The sequence below is a fragment of the Protopterus annectens genome, chromosome 7.part0 (genome assembly GCF_019279795.1).
Source record: "Protopterus annectens isolate FY-2018-M chromosome 7.part0, PAN1.0, whole genome shotgun sequence".
Lineage (NCBI taxonomy): Eukaryota > Metazoa > Chordata > Ceratodontiformes > Protopteridae > Protopterus > Protopterus annectens.
In genome coordinates this window covers 432,777,028-432,799,446 of record NC_056739.1, presented here as the reverse complement: position 1 = coordinate 432,799,446, position 22,419 = coordinate 432,777,028, and the positions used below count along the sequence as shown (strand labels likewise).

The 22,419-nt window shown below is 43.6% G+C and overlaps 1 protein-coding gene across 1 annotated transcript in view; it reads left to right on the top strand.

The window, feature by feature from the left end:
- The window catches only part of FXR2 (FMR1 autosomal homolog 2), a 1,381,282-nt gene that overhangs the window by 1,038,024 nt on the left and 320,839 nt on the right, over positions 1 to 22,419 (top strand). The window contains exon 12 of the mRNA XM_044076212.1: positions 11,572 to 11,773. Coding sequence (XP_043932147.1) covers positions 11,572 to 11,773 — 202 coding nt within the window. The remainder of the gene's footprint in view (positions 1 to 11,571; positions 11,774 to 22,419) is intronic.

Here is a 22,419-nt window from a genome sequence, read left to right as displayed (position 1 = left end):
CTGGTGCCAAGGAAGGGAAAAGATTGGAGACCTATTTTGGATCTATCCATCCTAAACACATTTCTACTCGTACCAAAATTCAAGATGCTCATTCTACAGCAACTTCTTCCCATGCTGGGCAAGGAGACTTGGCTGGTAACATTGGACCTCAAGGAGGCATACCTGCATGTCCCAATCAGACAAAATTGCAGAAGGTACCTCAGATTTCTTGCAGGTTTAACCCATTATCAATTCTCTGCATTGCCCTTTGGCTTATCTACTGCGCCCAGAGTATTCACAAAATGCCTGGCATCAGTAATTGCCTACTGCAGACTTCAAGGGATACAAATATATCCCTATTTGGACGACTGCCTGATCCAAGCGGACAGCAAACATTCTTCTGAAACATCTGGCTTATGTAATAATGTTATTGAACTCTCTGGGATACACAGTCAACAAAAAGAAATCAAGGCTAATACCCTCTCGGAAGATAATTTTCTTGGGTGCCAATTTGGACACAAACACCCAGATGGCCTACCTCATGCCAGAGAAGCGGGGCAACTAATTCAATACTTCAGAACACTAGCAAATTGCACCAGGCTTACTGCAAGGAAAATCCTGCAGGCTCTGGGATTCATGGCATCTTGCATCTTACTAATCCCATGTGCAAAGCTGCATATGAGTAAACTACAATGGTTCCTGAAAAACATATGGTCTCAACACAGCCACAGTTTGGAAACAATAATACCACTAATTCCATGTCTGCAAAAGGAATTTCTGTGGTGGGCTCAAGCATGTCAAACAAACACAGGTCTTCCTTTCAGCAAGCCTCAAGCAAATCAAGTCATCACAACAGACTCCTCGGACTACGTCTGGGGGGCGCACATGACAGATCGGTGCATTCAGGGCAAATGGTCCCAAAAAGAAAAGCACCTTCACATCAATCAAAAAGAAATGCTAGCAGTAGTAAATGCTATTATAGCTTTCAAGAACTTTCTACAACCAGGTCAACTATTGATAAGAACGGACAACACCACAGTTATGTGGTACATAAACAAGCAGGGAGGAACACATTCTTACCCCGTATGCAGACTGGCCATGTCACTTTGGAACATGGGCATGGACTTATAAATGGAACTACAAGCACAGTACTTGCCAGGCAAGGAAAACACGCTGGCAGACAACCTAAGCAGGAATATGACAGATCCACACGAATGGAAGTTGCATCCAAAAGTTTTTACAGAAATAATCCAAGAATGGGGAAGGCCAGACATAGATCTATTTGCCTCCCACAAAAATCATCAATTGACAAAATTCTGCTCAAGGATCTTCCATCCAAAGGCCTGGAGAGTAGACGCTCTCTCTCAGTTGGACATCAATGACAGTTTATGCCTTCCCACCTCTTCCTCTGCTGCCCAAAGTTCTATTGAAGACCAGAGCATACAGACCAAAGATGATCCTCATTGCTCCGGACTGGCCAAGGCAACACTGGTACCCACTCCTGAGGAGCCTGACGCATTCCCCACCATGGACCCTGCCTCTAATGCCTCTTCTTCTGACTCAGCACAGCTTAAAAACTCTTCACAGTCAGCTAAAAACACTCAATCTAGCCGCATGGAAGATTCCTTAGCATCACAGCAGGCCCTACTCTCCAAGGAGGTGCAGGATGTAATTTTGGAGGCCAGAAGGCCATCAACTAGAAAAGCTTACTCCGCAAAATGGAAACGTTTTTGTGTCTGGAATGAGAAAAAGGGCCAGGACCCTGGAAAACTGAATTTACCTCAAATACTACAATATTTGGCTGAACTGCTAAGCAGTGGACTTTCTTTCTCCTCCATCAAAATCCATGCCTCAGCCATTTCTGCAAAATACAACACTGATCCACCTTTATTCTCTCACCCTCTCTTAAGACAGTTCCTCAGAGGGGCTAAGAATTTAAGACCTCCAAGGAAACAACCAATACCTGCTTGGGATCTTAATTTCATTCTGGAAAAACTGACCTTGCCTCCTTTTGAGCCAGCTGCTTCATCACATTTGCAATATTTGTCCTGGAAAACAGCTTTCCTTCTGGCTATCACCTCAGCTCGTAGAGTTTCAGAATTACAGGCTCTCATGGCTGTCCAGCCTTTTATCATCTTCCATCAGGACAGAGTTTCCTTACGAACCAACCCGTCCTTTATGCCTAAAGTGGTATCCAGGGTAGCTTTAAATCAGGCCATACATTTACCTACTTTTTATCCTAATCCTCAAAACAAAGGGGAGAGATTACTACATTCCTTGGACATCCACAGACAACTGTGTTATTATTTGGACAGAACAAAGTCTTTCAGAAAATCAGAACAGCTCTTTGTGGCCTATGCAGTAGGAGGTCAAGGAAAGCCAATGTCCAAACAGACAATTTCAAAATGGATAGCCCACTGCATACGCTTTTGCTATTCCTTTCATGGCAAAACTGTAGCTACAGGCATTAGAACTCATTCCACCAGGGCCACAGCCACCTCTGCAGCCTTCCTCAGAGGAGTTCCTACCAAGGATATTTTGGAAGCAGCCACTTGGAGTTCTGTGCATACCTTCTCCAAGCACTACAACCTACCATTATACTCCAAATCTAAAGCAGGCTTTGCCACTGCAGTCTTGCAGGGCATTTTGGCTCCTCCTAGTTACACCTAGTGCCTACCACCCCTTTCTTAGCTTTGGGATTCTACCCATCTGTTATGACTGCAGCTGTATGCACGATGAACATAGTACAGTTTTGTACCTACCATAAATGTAGATGTTCGAGTGCTAATTCAGCTGCAGTCCAGGTTTCCCTCCCTCCTTCCCCTCTAGGGGTATTCTTTTATGGTGTATTTGCTTGCAACTACTGTTTTTTGATTATACTGCATTGCATTATTACCTAAATTTATGTATTGCCTTCCTTCTGGGGGCACCTGACATCTGGGGCAAGAAAAACTGAAGAAAATGGCGTTGGCTGGTTCTTTTATACCCCTGTCGCACTGACGTCAGGGAAGAAGCGACGACAACCGACACCGGACCTAGACTTTGGAATTCGGCCGACCGAGGACCCGCCTGACGGCAGGAGAACCCATCTGTTATGACTGCAGTTGTATTAGCACTCGAACATCTACATTTATGGTAGGTACAAAACTGTACTTTCTGCAGGGCATGCTGACCCATTCCTCAGTGTCTTACTAATCCTACCACCCCTCTCCTCAGCTTTGGGAATCCTCCCACAGGTGATGATTGCAACAGTGAAACATGAAGAACATAATACAGTTGTGTACACTTACCATAAAAGTAGATGTTTGAGTGTATTCACTGTTGCAGTCCTGGTTTCCCATCCACCTTCCCCCTTATGTCTTCTTTCTTTAGAGAGACATAAGTTTCTAACTGTGGCTTTTAGCCACCATGACCACTTCACTATATTTACTTGGGCCTCTGACTGGTTAGGGCAAGAAAGACTGATGTAATGGTGTTGGCTGCCTTCCTTTATAGCACTGATGACCCTGACGTCAGCCAGCAAGCGACAGCAGCCGACACAGAAAAACATTGACTCTGATATTCGGGCTGGCTGAGGGCTACCACAGCAGGGATTAACCCACAGGTGATGACTTCAACAGTGAATACAGTCGAACATCTACATTCATGGTAAGTGTACAAAACTGTACTTTCTCCTTTTTGGAAATTGTCAAAGGCATTTGATGCAAGTTTCTGCACAGACTGGACCTTCTCACACAAGATAGTAAGTTGACACATCACAACTTGAAACAACTTCAATTGACTGCCTGGTTGATAGAATCTTAATACCTTTTAGGACATATTTTCTGAGGTGGAGCAGAAGGTTAAAATTAGAGGTAAAGAAACCTACATCTAGAAAATTGTAAGCAAATGGAAAATATTTTCCAGTTGGTGCCACTTTAAGAACCAAGACAATTTTTAAGGCTGGCATTTCTCCAGGTACGTGAGTTATCCCATTTTTTTCCCCTCTATCAAGGTTCTTCATTTGGCCATTTCAGCATGTCTGCTCATGGATTCCCCTCTCTTTCAGTGCATTCTCACATCTAGCAGTTTTTGAAGGGGGTTTGGATTCCCATTCACTAGAAAACAGTTGGTTCCTCCGTGGAATTGTAATGTTGTTGTGGCAAAACTAACTCTTGCTCCATTTGAACCAGCTCATCAGGTTATTTTTGAGGTTCTTAACATTGAAAGCATTGTTACTCATTGCTCCGACTTTAAGAATGAGTTGCATGCTGTTATGGTGGGTCAGACTTGCCTCGTTTTCCACAATGACAGTGTTTAAGGACAAAACCTTAATTTATGTCTGAAGTGGTATCATTTAACTTTGAGCCTAGCTGTCTGTCTCGCTGCTTTTCCTGAACCTGAAAATGAGAGCAAAAGTATATTTCATACTCTGGATTTCCACAGAAAACTTGGATGCTGTCTTGACAGAACTAATCTGTTAATTTCTTATGAAGATGAGATAAAAGTAGAACCATTGTCAAAATGGACTCCAGATGGCTGTCCGATGCAATTTCCATGTATTGTTCCCATCATAAGGCAATTCTAGGCAGGGTCAAGGCAAACTCTTTTAGGGCCTTGGCTTTTTCCGTAGCTTTTTGGGAAGGGATTCTCTGTGTTCTAGACTAACTTGGTTCTCTGTGCTCATTAGTTTACAAAGCACTACAAATTAGACATTTCCAGGTCTAGAGCAGACTTTACTAGGACCATTCTTATGGTTGACTGGATTCTTCTCTTTGTCTTTCTCAGCTTTGATTGGTGGTCTATCCATATAGCTTTGGCTACTGCATCAGTCATGTAATTGACGAGCATTTTGCAATTGTGCAAGTAAATTTAACAGTAGATGTTTGACCATTGCTGCATTAGTTGTTCCTTCCCACCATCCCCCCTTATTTTTATATGGTTTTTGCATACCAGGGTGTGGACACTGATTCTTTTTACCTAGCATTGATCTTTTTCAGGGCTCCAGCCTCCCTTTTAAAGTTGACATGAAAGCTCTGAAGGGCTTGGTGCCCAAACTGTTGGTTTTCTCCCTCATTTTATTTATTTTATTTATTTTACATTTGTTGACCGGGAATGTCCGACTAGGTTCCACAGAGCCTGTTTTCAGCGGAGGCCCGGGGAGAAATGCTCCAGATTAATGTCTTTGGAATGTGGGAGGAAACCGGAGTACTCGGAGGAAACCCACGCGCACACAGGGAGAACATGCAAACTCCACACAGAAGGCACCCCAGCCGAGAATCGAACCGGAGAACCTCTTGCTGTGAGGCGACAATGTTAACCACTGCACCACTGTGCCGCCCGATCTGCTAAGATTCCAACAGACTAGGTTTTGGGAGGTACCCTTAAGCTTTGGAAGCTGGTTGGTCATTATGTCCTAGGCATGTCATTTCAACTCGAACAGTTATGGTAAGTTTAGTAGTACAAATGTGCTTTCTGGAACAGCATTTCCTTATTAGCTTAGATTTGCACACAAGAGCTTCTAGGTGTTTTTCTTAAGTTTTTTTTTCTTTTCGCCATATGTGGAGTCTTAAGATATTTCAAAATCAAGGCGCCTAAAAGCAGTGTGTTTTGGTAGACTTTTTTTCTGCTCTTTTCATTAAATGTAAAGAAAAATTTCTGTGATATATTGGAGTTAACCATAACTCAGTGAGTAGCCTTATTCTTAATGACTTTGATACACCACTTACTGGTAGCTTGTCTGAATTTTGTAAAAGAGTAAGTACCTTCCTGCATTGGTGTTGTAGGACATTAGCCTGCTTTTCTTTTAACCACAGGATATGTACCTTGTAGTCCAAAATTAAAAAAAAAATACATAAACTTTGATTCTGTAGGGGTAAATATCTTTTGATGTCCTTCTATTCCAGTGTTGCAGTATTCACTAGTGGGTTTACCCTTCTTCCAATCAGCTTGTCTGGCCAGGTTTCCAAAGCTTTTCCAGTGCCAGAGGGTGAGTCGGACTTCTGACGTGTTGGCAGGTATATGGGCCATAAAAGTGATGTCTGAGCGTACTGGCCCTCAGAATTTTTCAGCCGCCAGCCATACACCAGGTGTTCCTGCTACTCACGGATCAGTTTGCATCAAGGTAAGTACCCCATTGGAGATTATTTCAGTCCTTTTTTGTAGTACTATAGTCTGTTAATGTCCGGTAAGAGCAAGTGCAATTGTGGTCGCCAAATTTCCCATAAAGACACCCACGACCAGTCTCTTGTTTGGGCAGGGATCCCGATTATAAAAACTGCACCATTTGTAAGTCATTCATCCCTAAGACCCTTCATTGCCGACTACAGGCCCTAGACTTGTACCTTAAAAACCAATGCTTTAGACATATCACTCTGTGTGGAAGCCGCCTCCGACATCCCATCCTAAACACCCAGGAAGAGGGCCAAGCCCATGCGGCCATCTACTTCCACTGCACCTCCCTCTGCCAGTTCTCAGCCTGTAGCCGTCGTCAGCTTGGCCGAGGAACTGCCATCTGCCACTTCGGATAAAGTGGGTACCTATCAGGAGACCACACAATCCAACACGTCCGGGGAGGATATCCCATGGCCTGATTCAAACGCCAGGGGGGAACCAGTAATGGAGATGTTCGCTTCGGACCAAGTCTCCGCCGTTCCTTCTGTGACTTCCAGGCCTACCACCTGCCAGATGCCAGTTAGGCCTACGAAGAAGAAACAAGAGAGGCATATTCTGCCAGCCTCGGAAGCCTTGCCCGACTGACAGGCCTTCAGCCAGAGCCTCTACAATGGCTTCCTGGCCCTTATGCCTACTGCAGACCTTCCTTCGGATGCTCCACCTCTTCTCAACCCAATGCCTCTCCTGCCTGAGAGAACACCTAGCCATCCTGCAGAGGAGGAAATGTCAGACTCCTCATAGGATTCCTTGTCCTACTCTTCACAGATCTCTTCCCCTCTGGGGTATGGCTTCCCAGAAGAAGCTTCTGCAGAGCCTGACTCTCCTGTGGAAGACCTTACCTTTGGGGACGCAGTCAACCTTTTGAAAGAACATTTTAAATGGGATTACTCAGGCATGTCTGAGGCACAAAAATATTCTATGACTTTAACCAGATGGAGTCTTCTAACCTGGCTCCTATTCCACCTGTCTAGCCTGCCTTTTTGAATATCTTTAGGCAGCATGCTTGAATCCAGATTCCCAGCCACCTTTCCCTAGAAGGGCAGAGAGATTATACAAATACAAGGGTGCCTGATGCAGAGAAATTCCTATTCAAGTGCCCCCCAGCAGACCCTGCTACTACTTTTGCTACTGATAGGGCAACCAAACATTTCCCTGCTACCACTGTCCTGCCCACAGATGGACAACAAGGCCTTGGAGAGGTGGGGAAAGAAGATTTGCACTTCTGCTACCCTGGCCTTTTAAGGCTATGAATTACCAATCACACATGGCCAAATACTCCTTGGCTTTACTAGACAAAGCATCTAAAGATCTCAGTGATATCCCTGACTGTGCTGCAAAGGCACCCCTGTCTTCCTTGCTCAAGATCATTTCTCAAGTTAATAAGCACTCTCTCAGGTGTGCCTATGATGCAGCTGAAGCCTCTGCCAGGTCAGCTGCATCTGCTTCTGTGTTGAGGAGATGCTCTTGGCTGCGTCTACAGCCCCTCCCGGATGACTTCAAGGCCAAACTCTTGGATGCACCCTTGGATCACTCTGCCCTTTTTTGCACCAATGTGACTTACCTTTTCAAGTCACGCCAACAAAAAGGAAAAGCACTCCCAAGACTTAAAGCATCTCCTTATCTCTCCAATCCCAAAGTTACAGAGAAGCTACCCGGCTAAGACACCATTCATAAGGAAAACTTCTAAGCCCTCTACCCCCTCCAGGTTTAGAAGACCCCACAGGAGGCAATCTACTCAGCCAAGGACTCCTCAGACAACTACCTGGAGACCTCCCTTTCCAGAAAGGGCAGACAGTGTCTGACTGCCTGCCTCCCTTTCTTCCCCCGCCTCCTCCCACCATGCCTCTGTCTTCCCGTCTCTTTCACTGCCTCCCTGCATGGACCCTAGTGGCATCCGACAAATGGGTTTGACAATCCTGGAGGAGGGGTTACTTCATGTCTTGGATCTCTCCTTCTCCAAGACTACCTATCCCTCTTCTACCCTCCCTCTCAAGGGTCCCTCCTACCCAAGGTCCTAAATAAGCTGTTACTCCAAGGCACTATAGAACTAGCCCCCCCCCCTTACGCTCGAGGGAAAGGCTTCTACTCCAGAATTTTTCTGGTGCCCAGGAAGGAAGGACCATGGAGACTCATCCTAGATCTTTCCCATGTGAACCTCTTCTTGAAGGTCCCCTCTTTCAGGATGATAGCACTCCCCATTCTCTTCCCTCTCCTCCTTCCACAGGCCTTCATGGTGACCCTGAACATCAAGGAGGCCTACCTGCACGTTCCGATAAAACCGTCCTCCAAGAAATTCCTCAGATTCAAAGCAGGCTCCTCTCATTTTCAATTCTGTTCCTTGCCTTTTGGACTCTCCACTGCACCAAGGGTATTTACAAAATGCCTAGCCCCAGTCATTGCTTTCTGTAGGACAAGGGGAATGCAAATTTTCCCATACCTAGACCTTCTCATTTAGGCAGCAGACAAACTCTCCTCGCCCACACAAAATCGCTCCTGCTGCAGTCTCTAGGGTTCCTCATAAACTTCCCCAAATCCTAACTAAATCCTACACAAGACATTGTCTTTTTAGAATGCAGAATCAAGACAGACCTCTCAGGATGGCCTTCCTACCGGATTAAAAAGTACTTTCCTTGAGTCACCATCTACAGTCTGCCCTCCTCTCTCTCCTATCCTGACTGCGTGGGAATACCTCATATTCTTTGGGTACATGGTAACCACTATTCCCATGCTACCCTGGCAAGGTTGCACGTAAGGAAAATGCAAAGGTATCTGCGCTCAGTATGGACCCAGTACTCACACACACCCTCGAGTTCAGGATCCCACTCTTCCCCTGCCTCCACCAAGAACTGAAGTGGTGGCTGGCCCAGGTTACCCAGAACCCGGGCCTCCCTCTGCAAATGCCGGTCCCTTCCCAAATCATGCACACAGATGGATCAGATCTGGGCTGGGGAGTGACTGGGCACAAGAACAGTGCAAGGTTTGTAGACAGATAAACACAAACACTGGCACATCAACATCAAGGAAATGTCAGCCATTTTTTTTTTGCCCCCAGGCCTTCCAGCCATTCCTCAGACAGGGCACCCTGAAGGTCTTTACAGACAATACCACATTGATGTTGTACTTGAACAAGCAAGGAGGGATGAAGTCCTACCTCCTCTGCAGGCTTGCTCTACAGGTATTGGATCTGGCTGTCTCCCAGGGGATCTCCCTCTAGGCAGCCTACATCCCATCACAACACAATTGTCAGGCAGACTTCTTAAGCGGAACCGCCTCAGGCAGTCCCGAATAGATGCTGTCAGGAGATGTTTTCCTAGATTTGATCCACAGGTGGGGTATTCCACAGATAGACCTGTTGACCTCCTCCACAAACAGGCAACTCTAGAGCTACTGCTCCAGAACTCATGACCTGAAGGCACTGCAAGTAGATGCTTTCTTAATGGCTTGGAAGGGGAGATTCCTGTACGCACCCCCCATCCCTCTGATCCAGAGAGTCCTAAAATTCAGCAGGACTCACCAAAAGTCTTGCCGGTGACTCCCTACTGTCCAAGGCTGCACTGGTTCCCCCTACTTCATCTGTCCAAGGGCAATCACTACAAGTTACCCCCTCAGTGGATCTTCTCACACAGCACAAAGGGACTCTGATTCACCCACAGTGGAGATCCCTGCGCCACTCCCTGTGGCTGATAGGATTTTGATTCCCTGTAGACACCTGTACAGCGAAGACGTGCTCTCAGTCATGCAGGAGGCCAAGAAACCAAACACAAGCAAATCTTATCTCTCGAAATGGAGAAGGTTTACTATCTGGTGTCACAAAAGACAGATGGAGCCGCTGGACAGAGACCTGCCACTGATTCTGTCCTACCTGTGTGAACTTATGAAGGCAGGCTTGTCTTACTCCTTTTTAAAAGCACACCTGTCTACCGTTTTTGCCTGCTTGCCTATGGAACCTCTGCTAGCTTCCCGACTCCCAGCCATGCTATTCCTAAAGGGTGTTTTACATTTAAGACCCCCCCCCCCTAGAAAACCAACCCCTCCTTCCTGGGACCTTAACTATGTCCTAGAAAAACAACTCTGCCGCCCTTTGAACCAGTTGGCAAGGTTGACTTGAAATTTTGCACTTCCAAGACCGTACTACTAGTAGCTCTGACCTCAGCCAGGAGGGTCTCGGAGCTCCAAGCCCTTATGGCTACCACACCCTTCCTAGTTTTCCATATGGACAGGGTCACCCTCAGAATTAATCCCTCCTTCACCCCCAAGGTGATCAATGACCTTTCCCTGAATCAGGCTATTCACCTGCCCACCTTCTTTTCTAATCCTCAGGGAGACAGTGAGAGGGTCCTACACACTCTAGATGTCCACAGGCAACGTTGATTCTATTTGCATAAGACCAAGCTGTTATGCAAATCAGACCAGCTGTTAGTTTTCTTCCACCCCAGGGCTCTGTGGGAAAGCAGTGGGAAAACCAACCATTTCCTCTTGGATTGCTAGAGCCATCTCTTTTTGCTGCGCACACCATGGGAAGACACTCTGGCAATGTCAGAGCTCATTCCCCAAGAGCCATGGCTTCCTCTGGAGCTTTCTTCAAAGGCCTAGACACCAACTCCGTTCTGGAAGCAGCTACCTGGTCCTTTGTACACACCTTCACCAGACACTATAAATTGGACCACATTTCCAGGGCCAGGCCGGGATTTGCCAGGGCTGCCCTGCATGGGTTCCTGGAATCCTCATCCAGACCACCTCCCAGCCACCAGTGAGCTTTTGTACTCACCCACTAATGAATACTGCAACATTGGAATAGAAGGACATAAGAAAGTTGTGTAAAATCTTACCATAACCGTAGATGTCCTCTTCCATGTTGCAGTATTCCTTCCCTCTCAACATCCCCCTCTTATCCTTCCACTTGCTCTCCTCAGCTTCTGTACAAGCTAGGCCATCAGGACTGGCTCCATCTAGAGCTTCCTTGGTTCTGAGGGCTGGTGCGCGTAGACATCACTTTTATGTGCCATGTACCTGCCAACACGTCAAACGTCCACACCATCTGGGACTGGAAAAGCTGTGGAAACCTGGCCGGACTAGCTGATTGGAAGAAGGGTAAACCCACTAGTGAATACTGCAACATGGAAGAGAAGGACATCTATAGTTATGGTAAGGTTTTACACAACTTTCCTTTATTGATGTTTTCCCACTAAAAAAATATTGCCAGGAAGTGGTTATCAGCTTGATGGGTGGATTTGTTGAAAATGTCTGTTTTTCATATATAACTGAATTACAAAAGGATGTTTGATCAGACTACCATTACACTGCATAGAATATACTTGTAGTGGAACTTAAACACTGCTTTATATTTTGCTGTAAGTTTTTACTTCTGTTAATGTTTGTGTTATACTTCCCTTCAATTTCATTCCAACAATGCCTTTCTCATCTTGGCCTTGGGATTAGGAAGTGGAACAGTTACGAATGGAGAGATTGCAGATTGATGAACAGCTAAGGCAGATTGGTATGGGCTTCCGTCCTCTCTCTGCTCGAACAGACAAGGAGCGTGGCTACCTCACTGATGAAAGTACCTCCTCACTGCATGGTACCCGCTCATATGGTGGACGAGGTCGTGGCCGTAGAGGTCCCAATTCTGGCTCAGGATATGGTATGTTATCATAGTGATTTGTTGGGGTTTATCAACTGTTAGTTTATCTATAGATGCAAAAAATTTAGCTGTTTTTTTTACACATGGTCTATTTGTTGTATGTAAATGACATATCTTTGTGCTTTCTAACACTTGATTGAATTTGCTAGTCTATGTTTAGGTGGGGAAGACCTTTGTCCTTTTGTCCTCTATAGGGATATGGCAGTTAAAAGTTTTGCATTACCAAGCATTCACATTAACTTATAATTGGAGAACCTTGGAGGATGACAAACTTTTGAATGTCTGATTGTTGGCATATCTTCCCAAGTGGTGACTCTCTTCAAGCATGCCATTGAAGCTCAGGTTCATAGGCTAGCTTACAATCTTTTTAATTTCTCCAGTCTTTTGGGTTTCTAATACCATGACGGGAATGGACCCCATTCCTAAATCTAAGTACGGTTAATGTTTATGTAATTAGTATTGTTTCAGTTTTTGTCAGCCAAAAGTGCTCTTTGCAGCACCTGCATTGTGCCCAGTAATGACTCCTCCTGCAATTAGTACGTGGTTACATGGATTGGTAACGTATCTAAATACGATTGTAGATTATTTTTTATAAGGCCCATTGTTCCTATTACTGTTGGAACTGTCTAGGTGTCTTTCTTCTACATTGCTCTCATTTCTGCCTGCCGATCCTGATATTTTATGACTTTGTGTCTGTCTGTACGCAGGTTCATAGGTTGGTACTAGGCTGTCAGCCCTAGGGGCCTATACAAACCTAGCCATAACAATTCCCTGGCTATTTCTTCCCACACTATTTACTTCCCAGGCTAGGATACTAGTGTACTTACTACTTATGCTAACCAGGAAAGTAATATTTTTGGAACTAGGAAAGGAAAACTGAACAGCTAACTTGATTGCTTATATTTTGGGGGTTGATTTCTCAGAGTTCAGTGTGGAGCAGTAAAAAGTAGTCTCATTTTGGCAGCTTGCCTTAGAAGAAATGTGAAGTGTAGCAGCAGAGAAAATGTATTTACATAGGGAAGTGATGAAAGGTGTCACTACGGAAACTGAGTGTGCATTAGGGCAACAGTTAATTTAGTGAAAGGTACAGAAGTATGCCTAGGAAAGACATTGTAGCAGAAGATGCTGAAAAAGAAGAGACTTTCTTTAGGAATCCATATAGGGGGGAATAAACCGAAGGTGTAACAGTTAACAGTAAGTCTTGATTGGCTCTAGGTTGCTTAGTTGAGAATGTACCTGGATAATTATTGGGTTATTTCAGCCTTCATGTCTTTAATTATTTAAAATCCCATCACCAGTGGAACCCTTCTAACTCAGATTAGGGTTTTTTCAGGGTGTCTACTTTCTAATGACCCATCTTTACTGACAAGACCATTAAAGAGCCCCTTTCCTCCTTTGAGTCTGAGTTTGTTGGCCACTCACTGTTTTTTTTTTCCTTTGGAAATGTTTGCGTTTAACAAAATGCATGTTGCTTTGTTTTGCAGGGGTTATGCTGGAAAAAGGTACTCTTCTGTAATTTGCCTTTTCTATTTAAGCTTTGCAGCATCGGAAATAGATTTGCAGCAGTTTTAATGAAATAGCCTTCATATGTAGTTGCAAGACTGAGAGAATAGAAAAGCAAAACCCAATTCGGCAGTATTTTTTTTTTTTTTTTAACAAGGCTGTGCCCCATTGCTTACATGTATTAAGCTTGCAATATCTGTGAGTAGAAGCATCTAAGACTTATTTGCCCATATTGTCAATTTCAGTGTCATCATTTGAAAAATCACAAATATGTAGCTTTAAATTTCATCAAGCACTCGTGATTCAGCTTGCATCCTAAGCAGTAGTGGAGTCTGCTTTCTTTGGCCCCAAGGGAGGGTTGGGAACGTGGGTCCTGAGACGTGTCTACATTCCCTAGTTGAGGTAGATAAGATGGCAGTGTCTGATGGCAAGGGGAGGGTGAGACTTGGACATTTGGGAGTGACATCTCCCACAGCAGTGAGTGGCATGCATTTGAACAACCCTAGTGTATGCCTTCCCTTTGGGCTGTGTAGGACATGTGTGAGAATTGGTAATACGTAGGAGTAATTTTTTTGTATGGTTGTCTAGATGACAGGAATGCTGCAGCTGTGGTGTTGCGCCATAAAGGAGAATGAGTGGGGGGGGGTACTTTGCGATAGTAGGTACAATGGTTTAATAAAATTAAATCCCGTTGTAGCTGAATTATTCCTCCTCATCTGGCAAAAAGGAGTAGTCCTCAAAACTCAAGTTAGGTCTTTGTTAATGAATAGAATCCCTCCATTTGTTAGAGGAGCTTTTTTATACAGTTTATTTTTGATACAATAGGACCCTTGTACTGATTTTTTTTTTTCATTTCTGTACCTAGGAATGAGGTTGCCCCCGCCCCTCTCACACACGCGCACACGCAGTCCTTCCCATAACATGGGAATCTATATCTATTTTACATTTCTGCTATTGGCTTGTCATCCAGCTGGTTTGTCACAAGACATTACTGAATTTGTGCTCAGTAGTCATTAGCTGTTATTGTCAAACTGCTTGTGTCAAAATGCACATATTGACAAAACGTCCTGATCACCTGTGGTCAGAAAAGATTAGGTCCTTAATCAGAATCATCCTGGACTGTCTAAGACCCCTGCAGGGGAATGACACTGGAAGGGCAGTGACACTTTTTCTCTAAGAGTCTAGAGAACCAATATGTTTATAACTAAATAAAATGCAGCTATTGTAATCTGAAGCAGTTTAATAACACAAGCACTTTTGTCTGTACAATTCATGAGACTTCATCAGAATAAACTTATACACACAAAAGTTTTTTAAAATACCAGACCTGTCACTTGACATAGATCATATGATACAGGTTATTAAAAATGGTAAGGTAAACTGAAAAACTGGTTTGTTTTTTGTTCTCATCTCTTTTATTTTAGATGGAGCAATTCTTGTTTGTTTGGGTGCTCCTCATTTGGATTTAGTGCTCTATCTGCCAGGCTTCAGTTCTGAGGCCCTGATAGAGCATTGTAATAAGCTCATACTTTAAAGGGCTTCTTAAAGCCCCCTTTGAAGAAGCTTTGTACAAGGCCAGTAAACCCCTTCAGGCCTCTGATTCCATACCCAGTCGTTTGGTGCCGACGTCTCCATTGGCACAGACATCTAAAAAACACAAGTACCTGTCTGCTGGTTCCTCTTTGGAACAGAAACCAAAGGTTCTGAAACTCACTGAACAGACTGATTCCTCATCACCATTCACTACTTCAGTGCCATCCACACCAGCTACAGCACCGGCACTGGCAATGACACTGGCTTCCTTTGTTTACACTTTGGTTCCAATATCTCCTGCTGCTTTGCAGGTTATACCTTCTACTTTGGTCCTGAAGACTGAAACTTTCTATGCACCCAGGATGAGATATTCCCCATCTATTAACCCCTTCCAGAGTCAACTTTCTAGCCCATTTATAGAAAGGCCAGAATCTGCATATCAGTGTCCTGGAGTGGAGGGCAGTGCTATTAGCGTTGCAAGCATTTCAGTCTGTCCTCCCTCAAGGGGCAGTTGCAATCCAATCAGATATGTACGTAGTTTGGTACATCAGCAAACGAGGGGGAACCAAATCCTAACCCCAGTGTCGAGAAGCCCTCAGAGTGTGGCAATGGGCCATTGCCTCCAACCGCTTTCTGGTAGCAATGTACATCCGGGGGGAGTACAAACATGGTAGCGGATAACCTAAGCAGATGCATTCTGCTGCCTCATTAGTGGTCTTAAAATTTCGATATAGTGAAAGGAGATCTTTCATTGCTGGGGCCAGGCTTGCTATGACCTTTTTGCATCACTCCAAAACAAGCGCAGAAGGTACTTCCTTAATCTCCCCCCCCCCCCTCAGAGGGAGTCCTACCGAGACACTGTTCTTCTTGATTGGCCCCCGGGTCTCCTGTTTGCCTCCCTTCCTTTCTCCCTAATCCCACTGTCTCAAGAAAGCAGCCAGGTTGAGAAGCATAGTTATCCTCATTGCACCCTATGACCTCGACAAATTTGGTCCTCAGGGACTGGTGCATCCCAATCTTCAAAGTCTCAAGCTAACTGCGTGGTCTCTCCAATTCTGATAGTTGCCTGGCATAATGGTATACCATCCCCGGTGCAAAAATTCTGCTGGCGTCGAATAAACCATCCAGCAGGAAACTACCTCAGTAAGTGAAAGAGGTTTTGATCTGGGCTTGTTATAATGGTCTCAATCCCTTTTCGACTCTGGCCATCTTTTTTGCTAAAAGAGCTTGCGCCTCCACAGTTAGTCATTCTAGCAGATCTCTAATTTCCATAATGGCTTCGGAGACTTCCCTTTAATTTCACATAGATTATGTAAGGTCTTCCTCAAGGGAACAATTTGATTAAAGCCTCCATTTAAAGATCCTTTACCACCTGACTGTTCTGCAATCACTGGTCTTTACCCTCTTTGAACCAGCAGCTACATGCAAATTAGTTTCTTTCTTAGAAAACGCTTCTCCTCATAGCTGTAACCTCTGCAAGAAAAGTGCCTGAATTGCAGGCCTTATGTTCAAAACCCCCTTAATTAATTTTCCATAAGGATAGAGTTAAACTCAGAATCAACCCATCCTTTTTTCCGAAGGTGGTCTCAGAGTCCAACATTATCAAGCCATAGACTTGCCTGTTTTCTGTCCCAATTTTTCCAACAAAGGAGAATGTTGCCTGCACTTGTTGGATGTTCACAGGCAATTACCTTTCTACCTCAGCAGGACTAAAGAATTTAGGAAGTTAAAACAATTGTTTGTATCCTTTTCTGGCACAGCTTTAGGAAAATGGGTTTCTAAAGTTACTTTGTCAAAATGGTTAAAAGATTGTATTACTTAAATTTGTAATAGAATCAGTCTCAAGTTACCTGTGCCAGTGAAGGTATATTCCACCAAACCTATGGCCACTTCAGCTGTATTCCATTCTAAGGCTTCCATGAGTGAAATATGCACAGCAGCAACATGGGCTACTTTACATACTTTTATTACTCATTACAAATTGGATTTGTTCTCTAGGGGGGAGAGCCTCCTTTGGGTCTGTAGTTCTCAGGAATAACCTTCCATAGGGCTAGCCAGGATCTAAAGTAGCTGGGGACTCTGTCCCAGCTGTCAAGAATAGATGAAGATTGACAACATCCAGTCAAGAAGTTATGTTCTTAGCATAACGTTTCATCTGTGTTGTCTATCTTCATCTATTCTTGGCATCCCACCGTCCTGCCTCATCCTGTGGATTCCTGGAAGAGTTAAACTTTATCCTGAGTGTCTTGTAGGATTGCCAGCTTTTCAAATGCCCAAAGTGGGACATTTTTGGTAGAAACGTCAGATCTGACAGGCCAAATACCCACGGCCAGTACAAAGGACAGAGCTTCACGTCTTTGTCTAAATAAAAGCTTATTTCTTGTAGCATTTTATTTGCTTATTCTGTTTCTTATAACATTTAGGTGTTTCACATACAGAATAACTGTTTTATGCAACGGTTGCATAAAATATGGGAAATAATTTAGCCCTAATATCTCAGGACATTTGCCATTTTTACAAGTTGTTTGCACGACACAACTGGCCAAAAAGGGACTCCCCCTCGCAAAGTGGGACAGGTGGGTAACCCTAGTGTCTTGTTAGGCTGCATCTTGGACACGGCTTCTTCATTTAGTTTAGTTTCCTCCTTTTTTCTATAAGTCTGCAAACTCTATCTGAGGTAATGTAGAGAGGGGCATTGTGGGTAAACTCTTAGCTTGAGAATGTTTTGGCTGGTGCGAGTTGTATAACTGCCAAACCGATTTCTAGGATCGGAACTGTAACCCAATTGTTAAGAATAGATGAAGATTGACAACACAGATGGAACGTAATGGTAAGAACATAACTTCTTTTTATGGTCTTCCAAGACTTCAAAACAAAGCATAGTTGTGCTGCCTAGAATAACCAGTTGTAACAGCCTCAGACTAGTAGGGACACAAGTACCATTAAAGAAAAATGCAGGGCCCCTGTTAAGGTCTTTTTCTGTCCTTTGTAATGTGGACTCAAGCATCATAGATTTTCTTAATTTGAAGAGCATTCTTTGACTTTCTTGTGTTGCCAGTGGCTAAAAAGAGTTTGAATGTAGTAAAAGCTTCAATGTGATCTTTCTTCTAACAAGGAGTCCAGGAAGCTATCCTGGCTTTGTGGTATATAGGAAAAAAGCCTTGACTATAAGCCGGTGACCCAGTATTGTGTAGCAGCTCTCACAAACTGGAAGAGCTAGGAAAGGAAATGGTGGGTGTGATGTCAACTTGACTGCCCTTATGGGAGAGGGAGGTGGAGTCTTACCATGTGATTGCTACCATGCAAGAAGATTCCTGGAAAGCACCAAAATGGCCTTGACTGTAGATGTGGGCTTGTTGATCCCAAGCCAATGTTTACAGCCTTCGGTAGTAGGTATATGGAAGCATGTTGACATAGGGAAGAGTGTACAGATGGTCTGCAGTGAAGATGCTAATACCTGCAACCATGTGTGCAGTTTTCAGTTCTGTAGAAACAACTTTTCTGCTGGGATGCTAGTGAAGTTACAGATACTTTTCCTAGGAAGCATGGATGGCTGCCCTTCCCTTCAGTTTGCGGATCTTTATTACATGAGAATGAAGGCAAGACAGATAGATGAAGATTGTCAGGTAAGCACATTTCTCTTTCCATATGTTTAAAGACATCATAGCTACTGAAAACGGTGAGCACAAGGATGTACTGTATTCATCTTAGCCACCAATGAAAATTGGTTGCTCTCCCTGTATCAGTTAGGACTCCATACAGCTGGTGTCTTTTGAGTGTTTTTCTCGACCAACATTTTGTCACATCAAAGAAGAAAACTTTTTTCTAAAATTTTTCTTCATCTTCTGACAAAAGATTTTTTTGGGGGGTGGAGGCAAGATCAGGGGATGGCACTGGGTGCAAAAATATTTCTCTCATCTGTGTATGCAAATGCAATGCACTGTTTAGAGACACTTTTGTCAGTTTTCTTCAAAGCAGTTTAACTCGGTGTTAGTATCCGTGTAGGTACAGGGGTGGGTTCCTGTCATTTGTATCATTTTTAGTTGTAACCCACATCTTCCAGTACTGTGATGCAATGGCCACATTTGTAGTACCGCCATTTTTTTTTGTCAAGAATTAAGTGCAGCAGCCTTGTAATTGCTGTTCTCCAGGCTTAATATCTTGTCCATTGTAACGGCTGAAATAAAGCAACTGTGTGTGCGCACATATTTGTGCTATTTCTCAAAAGGCTAAAGTCAGTCAGAGCCCTTCTATTTGGGGAACTGGTGTTTTTTTTTTTCTTGCTTTGCCTTCATCTTATCAGTGCGGTCTTCCTAACTTGTTACTAAGGGGGAAGTTGAAACTAGCAACACTTGGCATGCTTTCCTAGCCCATTTTCAGACTCTGTAATACTGCTTTAAAGAGAAGAAATGACCCACTTTAGAAGAGGAGGAGATCTTTGCAGTAGTCTCTTCCCCCCCTTTGGGGAATAGGGTGTGATGTCTTGCAAGCAGGAGAGGCAGGTAAAGACCCCCACTCTGTGGGATATTGCCTTGTCTTCCAAGTCCCCTGGATACTTCCTCTGTTTCCTTGATTTTCTGATCACCATAATGCACCACGTATGATCACGTCTGTCTCAGGGAAAGGTCACTGAAACAATAAATCCTAGTATATGAGGTTTGCTCACATGGTGTTCTCTCGGTCGGTTGGAGTTTTCATCAGCTTTGCTTTTTCCCTATGAAACCTTGTGTTGGGCTCAGACCACTGTTTCTTGGAACCATGGTAGGTGCATAAGAAGCACAGGGATTGCCCGTGTTGCTTGGAGCCTTTTTTCACTTTTTTTGCCCAACACAGTGCTTCACATCGTACCTCAGCATTGCTAAGAGCCTACCATCAGTTATTGCCACTCTACTTCGTAACCCACCTGAACTTCTGAATACGTCCCACCTTCCCAAAGTGTCCAGCGCTCATTCACTAATTATTTATTTTCCAGTAAAAGATCATTGGCTGGATGTTAAAAATAACATACTGCCATTATGTGGGCTTAAGTTAGTATATCACAATTAACTGAATTTTGCAACTTTACCTTTAAAATTTTGATTTTAACAAATGAGTAAGACAGGTATGTAAAACAAAAAGGATAAGAGGGTGGTTATTGTCATAAATAAAAGCACAGAGGAAGTGGAAAAGTTGAAAACATAAAACGTCCCGTCCGGACATTATTTCACTATTTCTGAGGAGAGGGTGCTGTTAATCAAACTCCTGAAAACTGAGATGTAGCTTTAAAAGTATCAAAATTCTCCTCGCTACCCCCTGTATTCTCAAAAGACAAAACCTTAACAGCTCCTTCAGTGGGTACACATGGTGTCATTTGAGTTCGTCAGGTCCTAGAATTTCAGCAGTGAGTGAGCCTAACACTTCACCACTGTTTTTAATCACTCTAGCTGTCTCTCAACATGTAATTTCGTCCTGTCTTGAGGTAGTCTTTTTTAGGTTGTAAAGTGTTTGCTTGAGATTATTTTAATATAATACAAGAAATTGTCGATACAAGCAGAATCCTACACTGCTGCTTTATTTGGCTGACTTCTTTGAATAGAAAACAGAAATGCAGACTTTTGCAGGTATCTGCTAAGGTACAGAGGAGCAACATTTAAAACAAAAATCTTATCTGTGGAAGTGAAAGACTTTTATACATATTTGTTCTCCCAGGTCTCCAGATTCTTTTATAAGAATTCTCTGTCTTCGGGGTCTGCACTAGAGGATATTTCCTTTTTTGGTACCTTACATTTTGTAGAGGAAAGTTTCGGTTGGCCTTTACAAAATCTCTCTGCCTCTTACTGAAAAGTGGTTTGAGATTTTAAGATTCATTGCAGACAGTACCTACTGCCTTTTGTCATATACTTTCCAGCATTTCAGAAACAGTTGTACAGTAGTAAGCATTTTTGTGTGTTAAAGGGTAAGAGTTTTGTCTCTAGAAGACAGCCTCACAGTAAATCCAGCATGATTGAAGGCATTGCAAGTTCCTCAGCTGTGCTTGGGTAGAGAATAGTGAGGCCAATATATATAGATATATGTGTATATAAATGTGTGTATATACATATATATGTGTGTGTGTGTGTGTGTATATATATATATATATATATACATACATATATATACACATGTATATGTGTATATGTACATGTATGCGTACATACATGTATATACGTGTATGTACGTGCATATCTACACATGTGTATGTGCATATGTACACGTGTGTGTATGTGTACACGTGTGAGTAATTTTGAGGTGGAGTTCAGGGAAGAGTTAAGACAGGCACTGGTTGGCAGTGAAGAGTTATCAAGTAGCTGGGTAACTACAGAAGATGGCTATAAAGGTGCTTGGTATGACATCTGGACAGAGGAAGGACAAGGAGACATGGTGGTGGAATGGGGAAGTACTGGAGAGTATACAGAGAAAGAGGTTGGCAAAGAAGAAGTGGAGAGATGAAAGTAGACAGGAGTATAAGGAGATGAGGTGCATGGCAAAGAGAGAGGTGGCGAACGCCAAGGATAAGGCATATGAAGAGTTGTATGAAAGGTTAGACACTAAGGAGGGAGAAAAGGACCTGTACTGATTGGCTAGACAGAGGGACAGAGCTAGAAAAGATGTACAGCAGGGAAAGGTGATAAAGAATAATCAGGGAAACATACAAGCGAGGAGAGTGTGTTGAGCAGATGGAAAGAGTATTTTGAGGGGGAGATGAATGAAGAGAATGAGAGGGAGAGAAGGTTGGATGATGTGGGGATATTGAATCATGAAGTGAAATGGATTAGCAAGGAGGAAGTAAGGATAGCTATGAAGAGGATGAAGAATAGAAAGGCTGTTGGTCCAGATGACACACCTGTGGAAGCATGGAGTTGTTTAGGTGAAATGGCAGTGGAGTTTCTAACAAGATTGTTTAAAGAAATCTTGGAAAGTGAGTGGATGCCTGAGAAATGGAGAAAGTGTTTTGGTACCGATTTTTAAGAATAAGGGTGATGTGCAAAGCTGTAGTAACTACAGAGGGATTGAATTGATCAGTCACAGCATGAAGTTATGGGAAAGAGTAGTGGAAGCTAGGTTAAGAAGGGACGTGATGATTAGTGATCAGCAGTATGGTTTCATGCCGGGAAAGAGCACTACAGATGCAATAATTGCTCTGAGAGTGTTGATGAAGTACATAGGTCAGAAGGAGTTGCATTGTGTTTTTGTAGACTTGGAGAAAGCATATGACAGGGTGCCTAGAGAGGAGTTGTATTATATGAGGAAGTCGGGAGTGTCAGAGAAGAATGAGTGGTACAGGATATGTACTAGGGTATTGTGACAGCAGTGAGGTCTGCTGTGGGAGTGACGGATGTGTTTAAGGTGGAGGTGAGATTACATCAAGCATCAGCTCTGAGCCCTTTCTTATTTGCAATGGTGATGGACAGGTTGACAGACAAGATCAGACAGGAGTCCCCATGGACTATGATGTTTGCAGATGACATTGTGATCTGTAGTGAGAGTAGGGAACAGGTGGAGACTACCCTGGAGAGATGGAGATATGCTCTTGAGCGAAGAGGAATGAAGGTCAGCAGGGCTAAGACATGGTATATGTGTGTGATTGAGAG